The 20,440-nt window shown below is 46.1% G+C and overlaps 1 protein-coding gene across 1 annotated transcript in view; it reads right to left on the minus strand.

Annotated features, from left to right (window-relative positions):
• Positions 1–9,356, minus strand: part of LOC140410816 (protein FAM162B-like) — a 91,607-nt gene extending 82,251 nt beyond the window's left edge. The window contains exons 1-2 of the mRNA XM_072499460.1: positions 9,095–9,356; positions 6,259–6,367 (exon numbers count right to left, since the gene is read on the minus strand). Coding sequence (XP_072355561.1) covers positions 6,259–6,367; positions 9,095–9,260 — 275 coding nt within the window. The 5' untranslated portion in view covers positions 9,261–9,356. The remainder of the gene's footprint in view (positions 1–6,258; positions 6,368–9,094) is intronic.
• Positions 9,357–20,440: the final 11,084 nt, after the last annotated feature.

A 20,440-nucleotide genomic window follows, 5' to 3' on the forward strand; every position in this document is an offset into this window, starting at 1 on the left:
TAGTTCTTATGCAGATCATGGTTTGGGAGTTTGTGTATGTGTGGGCTGGAGGGTGGTACAGCAGGAAAGCACTATACCTCACCAAAACCGAGGTTTGTATTTGAAGAAACTGTCCACTCACACTAATTCTACATAATAACCATATTATAAAAATGATTGAACTAACAAATAAAGATGAATTACATATTCATAGAAACATAGAAAATAGAAGCAGGAGGAGGACGCCATTCATCCCTTTGAGCTTCACGTGCTTTGCGCACGTGAAGTCGAGACAGCCTGAGTGAGTGAGAAAGCCAGAGTGGGGATTGGAACTTGGTAATTTGGAACAGAGTGGTAATTCGGAGCAGAGTGGGAAGAGGTGCTTTTTCCCTTTTTGTTTTGTTTTCTTTCTTTTGGCTTTGTATCTGGTCGTCTGCAGGGAGAGATCCAGAGTACATCCTGGGAAGGTAAGTGATACAAATACCCTTTCAAATTGTGGGGAGGGGGGAACTGAAGTGAAATCACAGTAAAGCTGTGACTTGATTGGCTGGTAGGGAATCTGTTAAATTTGAGAAAGAAAACATTTAAGAAAACAAATTAAAACGTATTAATTAACTAGGTAGAGGAGTAACTAAACCTGAGGGCAGAGATTAGTATTTAGCATTTAAATTTACAGTAAAAATCTAGCACCAGGGCCATATAGTTAATTAACAATAAACTTAATCTAACAATAATTTAAGTATTTATTTTAAATTAATTAACTAGTGCTTAAATGTCACTCAGTGGGGTGCAGTCCTCTAACTGTGAGATGTGGCAGACCTGTGATGCTTCCAGCGGTTCGGTCGATTACATCTGCAGCAAGTGTAACCAATGGCAGCTCCTCACAGACTGTGTGGTTCGGTTGGAGCAGCAGTTGGATACACTTAGGAGCATGCAGGTGGCAGAAAATGTCATAGATAGGAGTAAAAGAGATGAAGTCACACCCAAGGTGCAGGCAGACAGATAGGTGACCACTAGAAGGGGCAGGCAGTCAGTGCAGGAATCCCCTGTGGTTGTGCCCCTCTCTAACAGGTATATCTTTTTGGATACTGTTGGGGGGGATAACCTATCAGGGGAAAACAACAACAGCCAGAACAATGGCACCACAAATGGCTCTATTGCTCAGCAGGGGAGGGCAAAGTGCAGGAGAGCGATAGTTATAGGGAACTCTATGGTAAGGGGCACAGATAGGCGCTTCTGTGGAAATGAAAGAGACTCCAGGATGGTGTGTTGCCTCCCCGGTGCCAGGGTCCAGGAGATCCTGAAGGGGAAGCGTGAACAGCCAGAGGTCGTAGTGCATATTGGTACTAATGACATAGGCAGGAAGAGTGACGAGGTGCTGCAGAAAGAGTTCATGGAGTTAGGCAGGAAGCTAAAAAGCAGGACCTCTAGGGTTGTAATCTCAGGATTACTCCCTGTGCCACGTGCCAGTGAGGTTAGAAATAGGAGGATAGTGCAGCTAAACACCTGGTTAAACTGGTGGTGTAGGAGGGAGTGTTTCAGGTTTCTGGACCATTGGCATCTCTTCTGGGGCAGGTGGGACCTGTACAAGAAGGACGGGTTGCATCTAAATTCGAGGGACACCAATATCCTGGCTGGGAGGTTTGCTAGTGTCACTCAGGAGGATTTAAACTAGTAAGGCAGGGGGGTGGGAACCAGAGGTTAGCTTAGAAGGTGTCACAACTGAAGGGAAAATAGAGAACAAAAATAAGAGAACAACATCACCCCCAGGCAAAGTAAAAAAGGTGACAAGTGTGAGAAGGGAGGTGGTCAATGCAGGATTGAGGGTATTGTACCTTAATCCGCGCAGTATACGGAACAAGGTAAATCAGCTTATTGCACACAGTGAAATTAGCCGGTACGATGTTGTGGGTATCACAGAGACGTGGCTGCAAGGGGATCAGGGCTGGGATCTAAATATACAAGGATATGTGTCCGATCGAAAGGACAGGCAGGTGGGCAAAGGGGGCGGGGTTGCATTGTTAGTAAGGAATGAAGTTAATTCGATAGCAAGGAGCGATACAGGACCAGATGGCATAGAATCTCTGTGTGTAGAGTTGAGGAATCGCAAAGGTAAAAAGACCCTGATGGGAGTTATGTACAGGCCCCCTAGCAGTAGTCAGAATGTGGGGCAGAAAATAAATCAGGAGATAGAGAAAGCATGTAAAAAAGGCAATATCACAATAATCGGCGAGGATTAGTAAAAAACCAGAGGATTGGGAAGCCTTTAAAATCGAGCAGAGGACAACTAAAAAAGCAATAAGGGGAGAGAAGATGAAATATGAGTGCAAGCTAGCTAGTAATATAAAAGAAGATGGGAAGAGTTTTTTTCAATATATAAAAGGTAAGAGAGAGGCAAATATAGACATTGAACCACTGGAAAACGTGGCTGGAGAAGTAATAAGAGGAAATAAAGAAATGGCAGACAAACTGAATAGGTACTTTGCATCAGTCTTCATGGTGGAAGGCACCAGTGGAATGCCAGAGCTCCAGGAGAACCAGGGGGCACAGGTGAGTACAGTGACCATCACTAAGGAGAAGATTCTGGGGAAACTGAAAGGTCTGAAGGTGGATATGTCACCTGGACTGGATGGACTACACCCCAGGGTTCTAAAAGAGATAGCTGAGGAGATTGTGGAGGCATTAGTGATGATCTTTCAGGAATCACTGGAGGCAGGAAGGGTTCCAGAGGACTGGAAGGTGGCTAATGTAACACCACTGTTTCAGAAGGGAGGGAGGCAGAAGACAGGAAATTATAGGCCGTTTAGCCTGACTTCGGTTATTGGTAAGCTTTTGGAGTCCGTTATTAAAGATGAGATCATGGAGTACTTGGAAGTGCATGATAAAATAGGACTGAGTCAGCACGGCTTTGTCAAAGGGGGGTCATGTCTGACAAGCCTGTTGAAGTTCTTTGAGGAGTTAACAAGGAAGTTAGATGAAGGAAAACCAGTGGACGTGATTTATTTAGATTTCCAGAAGGCCTTTGACAAGGTGTCGCACAGGAGATTGTTAAATAAGTTAAGAGCCCATGGTGTTAAGGGTAAGAGCCTGGCTTGGGTAGAGGATTGGCTGACTGGCAGAAGGCAGAGAGTGGGGATAAAGTGGTCTTTTTCAGGATGGCAGCCGATGACTAGTGGCGTACCTCAGGGGTCCGTGCTGGAACCACAACTTTTCACAATATACATTAATGATCTGGAAGAAGGAACTGAAGGCATTGTTGCTAAGTTTGTAGATGATACAAAGATATGTAGAGGGACAGGTAGTATTGAGGAAGCAAGGGGGCTGCAAAAGGATTTGGACAGGCTAGGAGAGTGGGCAATGAAGTGGCAGATGAAATACAATGTGGAAAATTGTGAAGTTATGCACAGTATTGTGAACAGTTTTGGGTCCTGTATCTAAGGAAAGATGTGCTGGCCTTGGAAAGGGCCCAGAGGAGGTTCACAAGAATGATCTCTGGAATGAACAGCTTGCCGTATGAGGAACTTTTGAGGACTCTGGGTCTGTACTCATTGGAGTTTAGAAGGATGAGGGGGGATCTAATTGAAACTTACATGATACTGCGTGGTCTGGATAGAGTAGATGCTTCCACTTGTAGGAAAAGCTAGAACCAGAGGACACAATCTCAGACTAAAGGGATGATCCTTTAAAGCAGGGATAAGGAGGAATTTCTGCAGCCAGAGAGTGGTGAATCTGTGGAACTCTTTGCCGCAGAAAACTGTGGAGGCCAAATCACTGAGTGTCTTTAAGTCAGAGATAGATAGGTCCTTGATTAATAAGGGGATCAGGGGTTATGGGGAGAAGGCAGGAGAATGCGGATGAAAAAAATATCATTCATGATTGAATGGCGGAGCAGATTCGATGGGCCGAGTAGCCTAATTCTGCTTCTCGGTCTTATGGTCTTATGAGCCTGCCATTTGGCCCTTTGAGCCTGCTATTTCCACAGGATCCATCTGATCTTACTGTTTTGTGCCAGGGTTTAAAAACTCCAAAGTGTATTATGGAGTTCACCTGACCTATAACTTTTTGTTGAATTAGGCTAGGATGAGGATAAGAGCCTTCACTTGAGGTGTGATTCAACAGTCTTCCTAGACACTTTAATCAAAAACAAGCTTTATTCTAAGAATTTAGTTAACATTTATATAAACTCACACAGCAAAATTTTTATCAATTACAAACATAAAGACCCCACACAGCTACAGTAATCTATGTATAACCGTTAATGAATTCCCCCTTAACTGTTCTAATTCAAAAACAAAATCCCATAAACCACAAATCTCTTTTCAAGGGCTTGGCCCAGCACTCTGCATTCTCACTTGAATGAGACTGGCTCTTCCTGCGATTCTGACCCCGCCTCACCAGCAGGTTTAAACCATTTCCGGAAAGCAAAGTTACCAAATCAGCAAGTAGCTATAAGCAATGTTTTTTTTACTGGAACAGATATTTAAAATGAAAATAGAAAGAGACCAGCCAAAACACTACTGTCCAGAGCAGCCAAATGTGAAAGCGAAACTAAAAACAACTCACAGAGCCACAGCCCAACTCCACCCACACAATGACAACACTGAAGCCATGTGATAAGACAAAAACCTTTCTTAAAGGGATACTGCCATGCATTACGACCAGAAAGTCGGCCCTGCTCCTGCATTGATCCTCCGTCCAGTGGGGGGCTAGCAGCCATGCAGCGGAAAGCTCCCGCCTGCAGAGACTATGCTGTGCAAATGGTGCCGGCTGCTCACAGAACTGGTCTGCCAAACAACTGCCCCTCTGTAACCAGCCACACCAGCCCCGGACCACCGTCCTCACCCCCGCCTCCCACCCCCGCCGAAGCACCCCCCTGTCAGTGGAACAGCTCCCACTGACTGTGGTGGCGCTGGACTCAGTCCGCAGCCATCACGTGAGGTCCCCGAATGGTGTGAGCACACGTGAACGAAGCCTTCGGGGTCTCGGCCCACCTGGGGCAGAGCATCAGGGAAGCGCCTCAGGTGATGTCCTGAGGCCATCCATATGGAGTGCGGCGTACTCCCCAAGTACGCCATTTTTGAGGGGGTGGAGCATCGCAAAAATGCTCTGCCCCAGATTCCGGCGTAAACGTGGATTCGCCGGCCGACTGCTGAACGCGATTTGCCAAACGCGATTTCGGCGTCAGCGATTGGAGAGTCCTGCCCCCTCTCACTCTGAACTCCAATGAATATAATCCTAACCAACTAAGTCTCTTAGTCATAGGACAGTCCCGCCACCCCAGGAATCAGCCTGGTAAACCTTTACTGCATTCCCTTCATAGCAAGAACATCCTTCCTCAGAAAAAGGCATCAATACTGCACACAATACTCCAGGTGCGGCCTCACCAATGCCCTATACAATTGCAATAAAACATCTCGATTCCTATACTCAAATCCTCTCGCTACGAAGGCCAACACACCATTTGCCCTCTTTACTGCCTGTTGTACCTGCGCACCTACTTTCAGCTACATACTTATATGGCTCAAGAGACATGACAATGCTTTAGGATCTATTTGGATAAGGATTTTATGGTACCAAAAGCAATTACTGTAGACATTTCAAAGGGAGCCAATTTGAGGATTAAACTGGATAGAATTGTCCATCCCCTGGATGCATCATAACCCTTTCCAATACCCTAAAGTCAGTGGTATTAACATACTATGGATGGGAACCCCTTCATTTTCAATGACAATGAGGTAATGACCTCCATGGACAGGAATAGACAGGGATTTTGGTGCACCACATTGCCAAAATAGAAATGTCTCCAGTGGTTTCAAAGGAAGTGACACAATGTAGACCATAATTCCCAACATATCTTACAAATTTATGCCAGGAAATTAAGACTGAGTGAAACAATTTCTTATTTAACAGATTGCAAGTTCATTAAAATTGTACAAAGAGAATAGAAAATGAGTGCAGCAGAGACTAATTTCGCCCCGAATGTGCAGATAATGGTTACTTAGATTCTGAGGGTGTAAGGATGTGATCAGTGAATTATCTAGCGAAAGTCCAAAATTGACCTGTAGCAATAAGGATTGAAACACCACTGCAAGTTTCAGTTTCAATATATGGCAGTTCCCCCACATTTGGTTTAATGTGGAATGCCAATTAGACATTGATATTATTCCTAAATGTTCCAGAAAGAGAATGTTTTGATGATTTATTTCTTTGTGCTTTATTGCTAATGTACATGGGGAAAAAAATTAAAATAATTCAATCAATAATATTCAATAAACTTACGAAACAATGGCAGGAATGTCCCCTTCATTCTTGAAGCGGCCAGACCAGAGAAGAATTCTTTTGTCAAACTTTGTAGGCCTGTAGCCTGGAACTTTCTGGGTGTCACGAGCTTCAAGAAAATTAGAGAACACAATTCAAGATGTATTGAACCAATAGAAATGATTCATACAATAAATATAATTAGTTTCTAGATTATATATAATTGCTTCTCCTTTTTTGCGTGACACTGTCAAACTGATTTGCATTCAGATATTTTGTTAGCAATCAAAAAAAGGAAAATTGCCCCAGGGTACAAACTCCAGGAACATGGAATTGACCTTCTGGAGCCTAAGATTTGATGGCATGCACCTATGTGGCCTACAAAGAAAAAGAGTTTGGACACCAGTTTAGGAGGGAGTATTCAGCTCCTGTCACAGTACATATCCAATCCTCTGCAGATGCTTCAGTAATCTAATGGCAAAGGTCTAAGTGGCATCTTGGTATTGATGTATCAATCCATCCAAAGAATACAACATTAAAGGTTTCCTTTCTAACAATGCACTCACGGTGGGACCACTGAGATAATGAACATAATTTTAAAAACTTTTTAAAAAACTAGTAGGCCATCTGTGGCCAAATATACACCAGTTATTCCTGGTGGCTGTGATGCCCCACCAAAGGTACAGTTTGAAAATTACCCTGAAAATGTCAATAATTCTTATAGGTGAGCTGCATAGTTTTACCCACCAAAATTAATAACTGTGTGCAAAGAATTGGCCACTTGGAGTATGATGCCAAGGCTTTTAATGCTTTCACAAGTGATATAAATTAAAATTAATTTTACCCAAATATGGAAGAAAATCAGATTGATGCCTTTACTCTTGGGGATGAAAATATTCAACAAATTTACTGATTTAAGTTTGGATTTCTCTATCAATTATGAAAGATTAATTCAATACTACTGTGTTAAAATGGGAGGTTTGAAGGCAGTACTTGTTAGGAGCATGGTTATTTAAACTAATATATAACCAGTTGCACGTCTGTGCCAACTCTCTTAAGCCCTGCACTGCCTATGTATTGTGAAGTAGGTTGCCTGACTTCAAGTACTGAATGAGAAGAAATTTCCTCTGATTAAACATTGAAATCACTAACGCCAAAATACATTCCCTCATCAACATCCTCCTCTCTGACCACTGTTTCAAGCTGAAGCAGTTCCTATAATTCTGTCTGCTTATGCATCCACTACTTTCTTATTGTATTATTTATTTATGGGATGTGGGTGACATTGACTAGGCCAGCATTTATTGCCCATCCCTAATTGCCCTTGAAAAGGCGGTGATGCGTCATCTTCTTGAATTGCTGCAGTCCCTGAAGTTTAGGTACACCCACAGTGCGGGAGTTTCATAGGATTTTGACCCAATGACAGTGAAGGAATGGCGACATATTTCCAAGTCAGGATGGCATGTGACTTGGAGGGGAACTTTCAGGTGATCTTCACCCCACCATTAGCGGTTGTACCTTAAGTTGTCTGGGTCAGAAGATCCTCTCAGGGTCAAACATGACACAATGTTGCAAACAGTCTGGTTTAGTCTTACACGTGCCTATGTTGGAGGATGGAGTCAGGAGCAAGGGTAACAGAGCATAGAATGGAAATTAAGACTTTTATCTTCCCAATATTTAATTGGAAGTAATTGCTGTTTTGTGGGATAAGCAGCCTGATAATTAAGCAACAATGGTTCAGTCAAGCAATGTGGTGGTGAGATAGAGCTCAGATTTATACTGCAATCCCACCTTAGTACCAGGTGGAAGTCAATTTGTTGCACATAAAAGAAAAATCTCTAACTTTCCAAGTTGGCGCTGTCAACAGCGCTAGCTCACTTGGCTAGACAGCTGGTTTGTAATGCAGAGCGAGGCCTGCAACACAGGTTCAATTAATAATAATAATCTTTATTATCACAAGTATGCTTACATTAACACTGCATTGAAGTTACTGTGAAAAGCCCCTAGTCGTCACATTCTGGTGCCGCATTCCGGCACCTGTTCGGGTACTCAGAGCAAGAATTCAGAATGTCCAATTCACCTAACAGCACATCTTTCGGGATTTGTGGGAGAAAACCAGAGCACCTGGAGGAAACCCACAAAGACACGGGGAGAACGTGCAGACTCCATACAGTGACCCAACCGGGAATCGAACCTGGAGCTGTGAAGCAACAGTGCTACCCATTGTGCTACCGTGCTGCCCACACCGGCTGAGGTTATTCATGAAGGTCCTGCCTTCTCACACCTTGCCCTTCTCCTGAGGTGTGGTGATCCTCAGGTTAAAGGGGAAAGCAGTCTATGGTCATCTGGGACCACGGCGACTTTACCCTATCATGTGACAGGAGGGCCTACCAAGGAAGTCGGTGATCCCAGTGACCCCCCCCCCCCCCCCCCCTCCCCCAGACAGAAAGATTGAATCATACCATGAACCATGTCACTGGATTTCTGATACGCGTTTCGTGCCAGCGAAACTCTGTCCCTCGCCCGGGGTGTGGATTCAGAAAACACCCCCCAGAGTGGAAAAGGAAGTCAAATACTTAGTGCCCAGGGTAAGTTTCACCACACAGAAATTCAACACAGCATCAACTCAGGGAAAACGGAAGCAATGGCTCGTCAGATAATACTTAACACAATGGAAAGGTAACTAATGTGTATCAAACAGACACTGAAAATCCTTCGATAATGGATTTGGAAAGAGTCGTATCCCTTGACACTAAGTAGCTATTCATGGAACAAACGGACGCTGATTGGAAAAGTTTCCCATTGAGTGATTTCCCATCTGTAGATTCTGTGAAGTTTGAAATGAAATGATATTTACCTGTGCGGGCTGCTCTCACTGAAATGACTCGCAAATCATTAGCAAAAGTCCTTTCCAGATCCCCTGTACCTTTGGTGAGCAGAGCCCGCCTGCCTGTTGCTTTCGTCCCGTACAATCGACACAGGGCCGAATTGATTTTTCTCTGACCTGTCACAGCGCGAATCATCTTCACGGTTCTTCAGCCGAACCTCTCTATCCGCGCTCTGATCAATTGGAGCCATCTATTTAAACAGAAGCTGCCAATCACGCCCCCAACTCCAGTGCAATCGGTGTCCAGAACAGATCTGCACAATGTCACTGCAGCCACTTACACTCATTGAAAACATGCACACTATAAATCACTGTTCTGCATCTGCGCTCATCTAATTTACAATGTTTAAAAAAAATTAAATTCGCTTCTGGTCACGTTGTCTGGCAATATAATACTTAAAAGGACTATCTTTTTTTTTAAATCTATTTTTATAACAAAATATTTACAATTACAAAATAAACCCATAATAACTGCCAAATACATAAAGATCAAAAACACATTTCAACCATTGTTAACCCACCCCTTACATTTATAACTAAAAAAAACCCCAACTGATAACGAATATCCTCCCCCAACAGCTGACAGTGACTAACTCTGAAAAAGGAAATAAAATGGCTGCCATCTCAAATAAAACCCTTCTACAGACCCTCTAATGGTGTACTTGACCTTCTCAAGTTATAGGAAATCCATTCAATTTCCCCAGCCATGCCGAGGCACTGGGCGGAGTGGGGGAACTTCATTTCAGCTGAACTCGCCTCCAGGCTATCAACAAGGCAAAGCTGAGGACTTCTGTCTTCACCCCTGTCTGCAGCACCGGCGAGATTGAAACCCCCAAAATGGCCATCAGCGGACAAGGCTCCAGTTCGACATCAAGAATCCCTGACATGGTGTTAAAGAAAGAGAGCCAAACGTCAATAGGTTTAGGACACAACCAGAACATATGGGTCCCGAGAACACCATTCTTACCTGCCGTCCAACCCCAAGAGAAAAAAACATTCATCCTAGTCCTCATCAGATGTGCCCTGTGCACCACCTTGAACTGAATCTAGCTGAGCCTGGCACAGGAGGAGGGCGAGTTGACCCTGTGAAGAGCCACACTCCACACCCCTTCCTCTAAAATCAGCCTCAGCTCACCCTCCCACTTCCCCCTCACCTCACCCAATGGAGCCTGCTCCAATGGCAGTATCTGACCATAGATGTCCAAAATCTTTCCCTCATCCACTTTGGCCAGAGATTGGACCCTATTCATGAGGGAGGGCGACAAAGGGAACAAAGAGATATCCTTATGCTGAAAATCACACACCTGTAGATACCTAAATAAATTAGACCTCGGGAGTTGGAATTTATCCAACAGCTCCTCAAATCCAACCAACCTACCCTTCACAAACAGGTCCCCAGCCCCTCCCACCCCCAAGACCTAAACCTCGAGTCCAACTCTGCCCGCACAAAGCTGTGATTACCACAAATAGGGGCTGTCAACGAGCTTAAAATGCTGCTGAAACTGCTTCCAAATCTTCAGAGTTGACACCACCACTGGGCTGGGTAACTTTCGCAGGAGAAAATGGTAACGAGGCAGTTACCAAGGACCTCAGACAAGAACCCCTACAAGAGCTGGCCACCATCTATCACCATATGGAATTCAAATCCTTAAACCAATTCAGCACCTTTTCAATATTGGCTCTCCGGTAATAGAGTAACAAATTAGGTAAGCCTAAGCCCCCTGACAGTCTCTCCCTCTGTCTCTCTGCAGAAACACCCTCCGAATCCTGCCCGCCAAGGACAGGAGAGGACATCCTACTTCTGCAAATCAGTTCCAACCCCAACTAGCAGACTAGCATTATTTAGTTTATGAAGCGAGACCCAATCATGGATTACCCAGATTACGCGATAACAAATGATAGATTTGGCAAGGCGAAAAGGCAACATCCACAGGTCGGCTCCCCTCCGTGGGGCAGGGGTTCACCGGAAAATACTCGTTATTGTCCAGATTCAACTTATAGCCCGAAAAGGAGCAGAAACTCCTCAGTAGCTGAATTGCCTCATCCATCGTGGAGACTTGGTCCTTGATATAAAGCAGATCATCTTCATACAGGGACCCCCAATGCTGTCTCCCTCCCCAATTTATCCCCCTCCACTCCATGGAAAACCTCAACGCAATAGCCAGTGGATCGATTGCGAAGGCAAACAGAAGTGGAGACAGTGGTCAACCCTGCCTTGCACCCCTACTCAATTGAAAGTAGCCTGAGCTCAAGACATTAGTATGGACACTAGTGGTGGGAGCCCTATACAGCAAATGAATCAAAGATATGGGGCTGCATTCTCCGTCGGTGGGATCCTCCACTTCGCCGGCATCGTGCTCATGCCCGCGGATTTCCCGACGGCGTGGGGAGTGTCCACAATGGGAAACTCCATTGGACAGCTGCCGGGATGGAGGATCGCGCTGCCAGCTGGGGCGTGGCACATCAGGAAATGATACAGCGGGATGGAGAATCCCGCACATGGACTTTAATTCAAAACTGATCCTCCCAAGAATCTCAAATGGGTACCCCCCACTCGACCATATCAAACACTTTCTCGGCATCCATTGAAACAATCACATCCAGTACAGGCACTGGCGAGGGAGGTAAGTTAATAATCGACGTATGTTGGTTGCCAGCTGCTGACCCTTATCAAACCTCGTCTGTTTCTTCCAAATCATCCTTGGAATGCAGAGCTCCAAACGCATTTCCAACACTTTAGCCAACAACTTAGCATCCACATTCAACAATGAAATTAGCGAATATGACCCACACTCTGTAGGAGCAGAATTAGGCCACTCGGCACATCGAGTCTGCTTCAGCTCTCAATCTTGGCTGATATTTTTCTCATCCCCATTCTCCTGCCTTCTCCCCATAACCCCTGATCCCCTTATTGATCAAAAACCTATCTATCTGTCTCAAAGACACTCAGTGATTTGGCCTCTACAGTCTTCTGTGGCAAATAGTTCCACAGATTCACCACCCTCAGGCTGAAGAAATTCCTCCTCATCTCTGTTTTAAAGGATCGTCCCTTTAGTCTGAGATTATGTCCTCTGCTTCTAGTTTTTCCGACAAGTGGAAACATTCTCCCCAAGTCCAATCTATCCAGGCCACGCAGTATCCTGTAAGTTTCAATAAGATCTCCCCTCATCCTTCTAAACTCCAAGTACAGACCCAGAGTCCTCAACCATTCCCCATGCAACAAGCTCTTCATTCCAGGGATCATTCTTGTGAACCTCCTCTGGACCCTTTCCAAGGCCAGCACATCCTTCCTGAGATACGGGGCCCGAAACTGCTCACAATACTCCAAATGGGGTCTGACCAGAGCCTTATACAGCCTCAAAAGTACATCCCTGGTGTTGTATTCTAGTCCTATCGACATGAATGCTAACATTGCATTTGCCTTCCTAACTGCCGACTGAATCCTACACGTTAACCTTAAGAGAATCGTGAACAAGGACTCCCAAGTTCCTTTGTGCTTCTGATTTCCTAAGCATCTTCCCATTTGGAAATAGTCTATGCCTCCATTTCTTCTTCCAAAGAGCATAACCTCACATTTTTCCACGTTGTTTTCCATCTGCTACTTCGTTGCCCACTCTCCTAGCTTGTCCAAGTCCTTCTGAAGCCCACCTGCTTCCTCAATATTACCTGTCCCTCTACAGACCTTTGTATCATCTGCAAACTTAGCAACTGTGCCTTCCATTCCTTCTTCCAGATCATTAATGTATATTGTGAAAGGTTGTGGTCCCAACACCGACCCCTGAGGTACGCCACTAGTCACCGGCTGCCATCCTGAAAAAGACCCCTTTATCCCCACTCTCTGCCTTCTGCCAGTCAGCCAATCCTCTACCCATGCCAGGATCTTACCCTGAACACCATGGGCACTTAACTTATTTAACAGTCTCCTATGCGGCACCTTGTCAAAGGCTTTCTGGAAATCTAAATAAATCACGTCCACTGGTTTTCCTTCATCTAACTTCCTTGTTACTTCCTCAAAGAACTCTAACAGATTTGTCAGACATGACCTCCCTTTGATGAAGCCGTGCTGACTCAGTCCTATTTTATCATGCACGGTACTCCGCAATCTCATCTTTAATAATGGACTCTAAAATCTTACCAATGACCAAAGTCAGGCTAACCAGCCTATAATTTTCTGTCTTCTGCCACCCTCCCTTCTGAAACAGTGGTGTTAGATTAGCCACTTTCCAGTCTCTGGGACCCTTCCTGCCTCCAGTGATTCCTGAAAGATCATCACCAATGCCTCCACAATCTCCTCAGTTATCTCTTTTAGAACCCTGGGGTGTAGTCCATCCGGTCCAGGTGATTTATCCACCTTCAGACCTTTCAGTTTCCTCAGAACCTTCTCCTTAGTAATGGTCACTACACTCACCTCTGCCCCCTGGTTCTCCTGGAGCTCTGGCATCCCACTGGTGTCTTCCACCATGAAGACTGATGAAAAGTAACTATTCAGTTTGTCTGCCATTACTTTGTTTCCTATTATTACTTCTCCAGCCACATTTTCCAGTGGTCCAATGTCTACTTTTGCCTCTCTCTTACCTTTTATATATTGAAAGGCTTCAGCTGAAGCCCTGTAAAAGCTTCACTTTTCAATGATTAGCAGAAATAATAGTCTATTGTTTTTGACCTGTTAAAAACCTAATTTACCATGAAGAGTAAATAAACATTTCTCTCTCAAAAATGGTTCGAAAAAATGTGACGAATATCGAAATTTCCAATATGTCCCGCGAGCGAGTGTGGCTGCCTGAATAAAGCTGAAGCAAAACAGAACATTTCTGTTTTAATGTTGAAGTAGTCCTTGAACTAATCCATTCGGATTAGTTCAGCCGTTGCTTCAGTAATATTTTTTCAATAATATAAGAGACTCAGGCAGGGAAGAGATGGTCGAGTGAGGGAACCATGGTTGACAAGAGAGGTTGAATGTCTTGTTAAGAGGAAAAAGGAGACTTATGTAAGGCTGAGGAAACAAGGTTCAGACAGGGCATTGGAGGGATACAAGATAGCCAGGAGGGAACTGAAGAAAGGGATTAGGAGAGCTAAGAGAGGGCATGAACAATCTTTGGCGGGTAGGATCAAGGAAAATCCCAAGGCCTTTTACACATATGTGAGAAATATGAGAATGACTAGAGCGAGGGTAGGTCCGATCAAGGACAGTAGCGGGAGATTGTATATTGAGTCTGAAGAGATAGGAGAGGTCTTGAACGAGTACTTTTCTTCTGTATTTACAAATGAGAGGGGCGATATTGTTGGAGAGGACAGTGTAAACAGATTGGTAAGCTCAAGGAAATACTTGTTAGGAAGGAAGATGTGTTGGGCATTTTGAAAAACTTGAGGATGGACAAGTCCCCCGGGCCTGACGGGATATATCCAAGGATTCTATGGGAAGCAAGAGATGAAATTGCAGAGCCGTTGGCAATGATCAACAGGGGTGGTACCAGGGGATTGGAGAGTGGCAAATGTCGTGCCCCTGTTCAAAAAGGGACTAGGGGTAACCCTGGGAATTACAGGCCAGTTAGTCTTACTTCGGTGGTAGGCAAAGTAATGGAAAGGGTACTGAAGGATAGGATTTCTGAGCATCTGGAAAGACACTGCTTGATTAGGGATAGTCAGCACGGATTTGTGAGGGGTAGGTCTTTCCTTACAAGTCTTATTGAATTCTTTGAGGAGGTGACCAAGCATGTGGATGAAGGTAAAGCAGTGGATGTAATGTACATGGATTTTAGTAAGGCATTTGATAAGGTTCCCCATGGTAGGCTTATGCAGAAAGTAAGGAGGCATGGGATAGTGGGAAATTTGGCCAGTTGGATAACGAACTGGCTAACCGATAGAAGTCAGAGAGTGGTGGTGGATGGCAAATCTTCAGCCTGGATCCCAGTTACCAGTGGCGTACCGCAGGGATCAGTTCTGGGTCCTCTGCTGTTTGTGATTTTCATTGATGACTTGGATGAGGGAGTTGAAGGGTGGGTCAGTAAATTTGAAGACGATACGAAGATTGGTGGAGTTGTGGCTAGTAAGGAGGGCTGTTGTCGGCTGCAAAGAGACATAGATAGGATGCAGAGCTGGGCTGAGAAGTGGCAGATGGAGTTTAACCCTGAAAAGTGTGAGGTTGTCCATTTTGGAAGGACAAATATGAATGCGGAATACAGGGTTAACGGTAGAATTCTTGGCAATGTGGAGGAGCAGAGCGATCTTGGGGTCTATGTTCATACATCTTTGAAAGTTGCCACTCAAGTGGATAGAGCTGTAAAGAAGGCCTATGGTGTGCTCGCGTTCATTAACAGAGGGATTGAATTTAAGAGCCGTGAGGTGATGATGCAGCTGTACAAAACTTTGGTAAGGCCACATTTGGAGTACTGTGTACAGTTCTGGTCGCCTCATTTTAGGAAGGATGTGGAAGCTTTGGAAAAGGTGCAAAGAAGATTTACCAGGATGTTGCCTGGAATGGAGGGTAGGTCTTACGAGGAAAGGTTGAGGGTGCTAGGCCTTTTCTCATTAGAACGGAGAAGGATGAGGGGCGACTTGATAGAGGTTTATAAGATGATCAGGGGAATAGATAGAGTAGACAGTCAGAGGCTTTTTCCCCGGGTGGAACAAACCATTACAAGGGGACATAAATTTAAGGTGAAAGGTGGAAGATATAGGAGGGATATCAGAGGTAGTTTCTTTACCCAGAGAGTAGTGGGGGCATGGAATGCACTGCCTGTGGAAGTAGTTGAGTCGGAAACATTAGGGACCTTCAAGCAGCTATTGGATAGGTACATGGATTACGGTAAAATGATATAGTGTAGATTTATTTGTTCTTAAGGGCAGCACGGTAGCATTGTGGATAGCACAATTGCTTCACAGCTCCAGGGTCCCAGGTTCGATTCCGGCTTGGGTCACTGTCTGTGCGGAGTCTGCACGTCCTCCCCGTGTCTGCGTGGGTTTCTTCCGGGTGCTCCGGTTTCCTCCCACAGTCCAAAGATGTGCAGGTTAGGTGAATTGGCCAATGATAAATTGCCCTTAATGTCCAAAATTGCCCTTGGTGTTGGGTGGAGGTGTTGAGTTTGGGTAGGGTGCTCTTTCCAAGAGCCGGTGCAGACTCAAAGGGCCAAATGGCCTCCTTCTGCACTGTAAATTCAATGATAATCTATGATTAATCTAGGACAAAGGTTTGGCACAACATCGTGGGCCGAAGGGCCTGTTCTGTGCTGTATTTTCTATGTTCTATTAGGCTATACATATCTATTAGTAGGTTGCCTTAAGTCAATTGACAAATAAAAGTTATGGTTAAAAGGTGATGCAGTTGGGATACTCTACACTACTTCTTGAACGTTGACACGACAAAGTTGAATGGGAAAAGTGGAAATAGAAATTTACAATTTACATCAAGAAGAGGGGCTTTTAAACAGCAAATTAACATCTTTCATAGTAACTGGCACTTTTGGATTCATGAATTACACAGGTATTTTCAATAAATCAAATGATTTAAAATATTAAACCAAGCTTAACCTCATGAATTAACCACAATCAGTGTTTCAGTTGTGAGGTTTACAAGATTGTTATATTTTTGGACTTTGTCGTTAACTCAAGATAAAATAAAGGGGGTCATGTGATCTGTTCTGACACCTGCCTGATACCAAGTCTGGGTGAATCACAGAATCACTGCAGTGCAGAAGGAGGCCTTTTGGCCTATCAAGTCTGTACTGGCTCTTGGACAGAGCACCCTTCCTTAGCCCAGCCCTACACCCTATCTGCGGAACCCCACCTAACCTTTTGGACACTAACGAGCAATTTAGCATGTCCAATCCACCTATCCTGCGCGCGTTTGGCTTGTGAGAGGAAACCCACAGAGACACAAGGCTAAAGTGCAAACTCCACACAGGCAGTCACCCGAGACCAGAATTGAACCCGGGTCCCTGGAGCGGTGAAGCAGCAGTGCTAACCACTGTGTAGCCTGCGGTTTGCCAGAGACGAAAGGGACCCAAGTTGCTACACTGGGAAGAAGATGGAAGTTTAGAGTTGGAAAGAATGACAACAGTCCACATCCTAAAAATGGGTCGATTGTGAGTCCTCATGGAGCCAGCAAGGTTGGCAGGGTCAACCTGTGTCAAGGGGCAATGCCAGTGGATAGTGCCACGGCACTGCCTGGACATGTTCCTCCCTCCTCAGGGGCTATACTTTCCTTTGCGCTCCAAGGTGATCCCCTCGACGGATTCATATTTTTAAATAGCTATTGTAAACCTGACTTCACATTGAATATTCAGTGAGGGGGGATCATTTGGCAGGGGGCTCGCTAATTATATTAAAATGTGCGTAATAGCATTAAAATGGGGTTCTCGCCCTCTGTGGGCTTGAACCTCGTTACTTCACTGGCGAGGGGTGGGGAAAATCAGGAAACAAGGAGTTTGATCTACCGTCCTAGTCACGCTGGTTAGAGAGCGGGTGACGCCTAAATTGGGAACCACACCGGGTGCCGATCGGTTTCCGATCTAACCGGCCAGCTCCCTGTCGTGTTGGGTGTTCTGATGGACAAACGATCCAACACGGCTGGAGATGGTGTAACTCAATTTTATTAACTACTCAACTGTAACAGCACACTGCTAACTTGGGTATGTGCATTACCAGCTAATCTGTGGACCCTGTCCTATCACTATCTGGGTGAGGCACTCAGCACATGGTGAATGTCTGAGTGGCAGGCTCTGAGCTCGGTGCTCTGAGCTGGCTGCTGCTGGAATGAGCAGGAACTGTAGTATCCCCTGTTTTTATAGTGCGGGTGCTCTCACTGGTGATTGGCTGCGATGTTGTGTATGTGTTGGTTGGTCTTACTGCATGTCCATCAGTGTGTGTTTGATTGCACCATGATATGCTGATCTAAATATCATGACATCCCCCTTTTTCGCAAAGAGTATGTGCCTACATGATAACAAATAAAGAAGTGTGGTGAGTGCATCTAATCATGTGTGTGCAATATTTACAACAATATGTACATGTGGCTATACTATACACACAGGAAGGTGCCAGGTGCAGAAACTAACTATGTTACACCAAGAACGAAACCAATGTTATTAACAAACAATAACAATATCTTAAACAGTATGGCAAAAAGTCTGAAACAGTATGTCAGTACAAGTCAGTGAGTCCAATATGAAAAGGTTCATAAATTAAGTCTCTCAGGTGGGCGCCGAACTCGGGTTGACCGCCTCAAGGGTGGGTCAGGATCCACCGGCTGAGGAACGGGCCGGGCCACGGTCGAGTGAGGAGGATGCAGGGTATCTGGAAGGTCAACAAAGTCCATTGCAGGGACAACAGGAGGGCGTGGCACCGGTGCAGGATCACGTAGCGAGCGCGGAACCAGACGAAGGGCACGCCGATTGCGGCGGCGAATAGAGCCATCAGGCAGACGAACCAGGAACGAGCGGGGAGCTATCAGTCGGAGAACCTCAGCGGTTGTCGCCCAGCCGCCCTCCGGAAGGTGTATGCGGACATTATCTCCAGGCGCCAGGGCAGGAAGGTCAGTCGCCCGAGCATCATGTGTCGCCTTTTGTTGCTCACGCTGTTGCTGCGTCCGCCGAAATACCGGAGCATGGTCGAGGTCTGGGACGTGAATAGATGGTACAGTGGTCCTGAGGGTGCGACCCATAAGCAGCTGGGCCGGCGATAGGCCCGTGGACAGTGGGGCCGAGCGATAGGCCAGCAAGGCGAGGCAGAAGTCAGATCCTGCATCAGCAACCTTGCAGAGGAGCCTTTTAACGATATTGTCGCCCTTTTCTGCTTTGCCATTCGACTGAGGATGCAGAGGACTGGACGTCACGTGTGTGAAGTTGTATGAGCTGGCGAAGGAAGACCATTCCTGACTCGCAAAGCAGGGGCCATTGTCTGACATCACGGTGAGCGGAATGCCGTGGCGAGCAAAGGTCTCCTTACAGGCCCGGATGACAGCCAATGACGTTGTGTCGTGCAGGCGTATGACCTCTGGATAGCTGGAAAAGTAGTCGATGATGATGATGATGTAGTCCCTGCCGAGTGCATGGAACAGGTCCACGCCCACCTTCGACCAGGGGGACGTGACCAACTCATGGGGCTGAAGGGTCTCACGGGGTTGTGCCGGCTGGAACCGCTGACAGGTGGGGCAATTGAGCACAGTGTTAGCAATGTCCTCACTTATTCCCGGCCAGTACACAGCCTCTCGGGCCCTCCGCCGGCACTTCTCAACGCCGAGATGGCCTTCGTGCAGTTGTTCTAAGACAAGCCGGTGCATGCTGTGTGGGATCACAATGCGGTCCAGCTTCAGGAGGACACCATCAACGACTGCCAAGTCGTCCCGAACATTGTAAAACTGTGGGCATTGTCCCTTGAGCCACCCTTCCGACATGTGGTGCATCACATGTTGCAGAAGGGGGTCAGCCGCAGTCTCAAGTCGAATGTGGGTCAGGCGTGCATCAGTGGCCGGCAGATTGGCAGAAGTGAAAGCTACATGTGCGTCGACTTGGCAAACGAACCCCTCAGGGTCGGATGGTGTGTTGACTGCCCTGGACAGAGCGTCTGCTATGATGAGGTCCTTACCCGGGGTGTAGACAAGTTGAAAGTCGTACCTCCGGAGTTTGAGCAGAATGCGCTGGAGGCGAGGGGTCATATCATTGAGGTCCTTTTGAATGATGCCAACCAACGGGCGATGGTCAGTCTCCACAGTGAACTGGGGAAGGCCATACACGTAGTCGTGGAACTTGTTAACACCAGTCAACAGGCCTAGGCACTCCTTTTCAATCTGCGCATAGCGCTGCTCTGTGGGGGACAAGGCCCGTGATGCATAGGCGACTGGGGCCCATGATGAGGCATCATCCCATTGCCGGACTGGCTGGCGTCAGTCGAGATTTTTGTCTCCCTTGCAGGATCGAAAAACGCCAGTATCGGGGCGGTGGTGAGCTTGACCTTGAGCTCCTCCCATTCACTCTGGTGGGTGGGAAGCCACTGGAATTCAGTTGTCTTCCTGACAAGGTGCCGGAGAGCTGTAGTGTGGGAAGCAAGGTTGGGGATGAACTTCCCTCAGAAGTTGACCATTCCGAGAAAGCGGAGCACCGCCTTCTTGTCTGTGGGCTTCTGCATGGCCATGATGGCTGCCACCTTGTCGACATCCGGCCACACCCCCAACTGGGAGATGTGGTCCCCCAGGAACATCAGCTCGGTTTGTCCAAAAGAGCATTTGGCTCGGTTAAGATGCAGGCCCTGGTCCCGTATCTGTTTAAAGACGCGCTGGAGGCGACTGATGTGCTCCTGCGGTGTGGTGGACCAAATAATGGT

Source organism: Scyliorhinus torazame, chromosome 4 (genome assembly GCF_047496885.1).
Source record: "Scyliorhinus torazame isolate Kashiwa2021f chromosome 4, sScyTor2.1, whole genome shotgun sequence".
Taxonomy (NCBI): domain Eukaryota; kingdom Metazoa; phylum Chordata; class Chondrichthyes; order Carcharhiniformes; family Scyliorhinidae; genus Scyliorhinus; species Scyliorhinus torazame.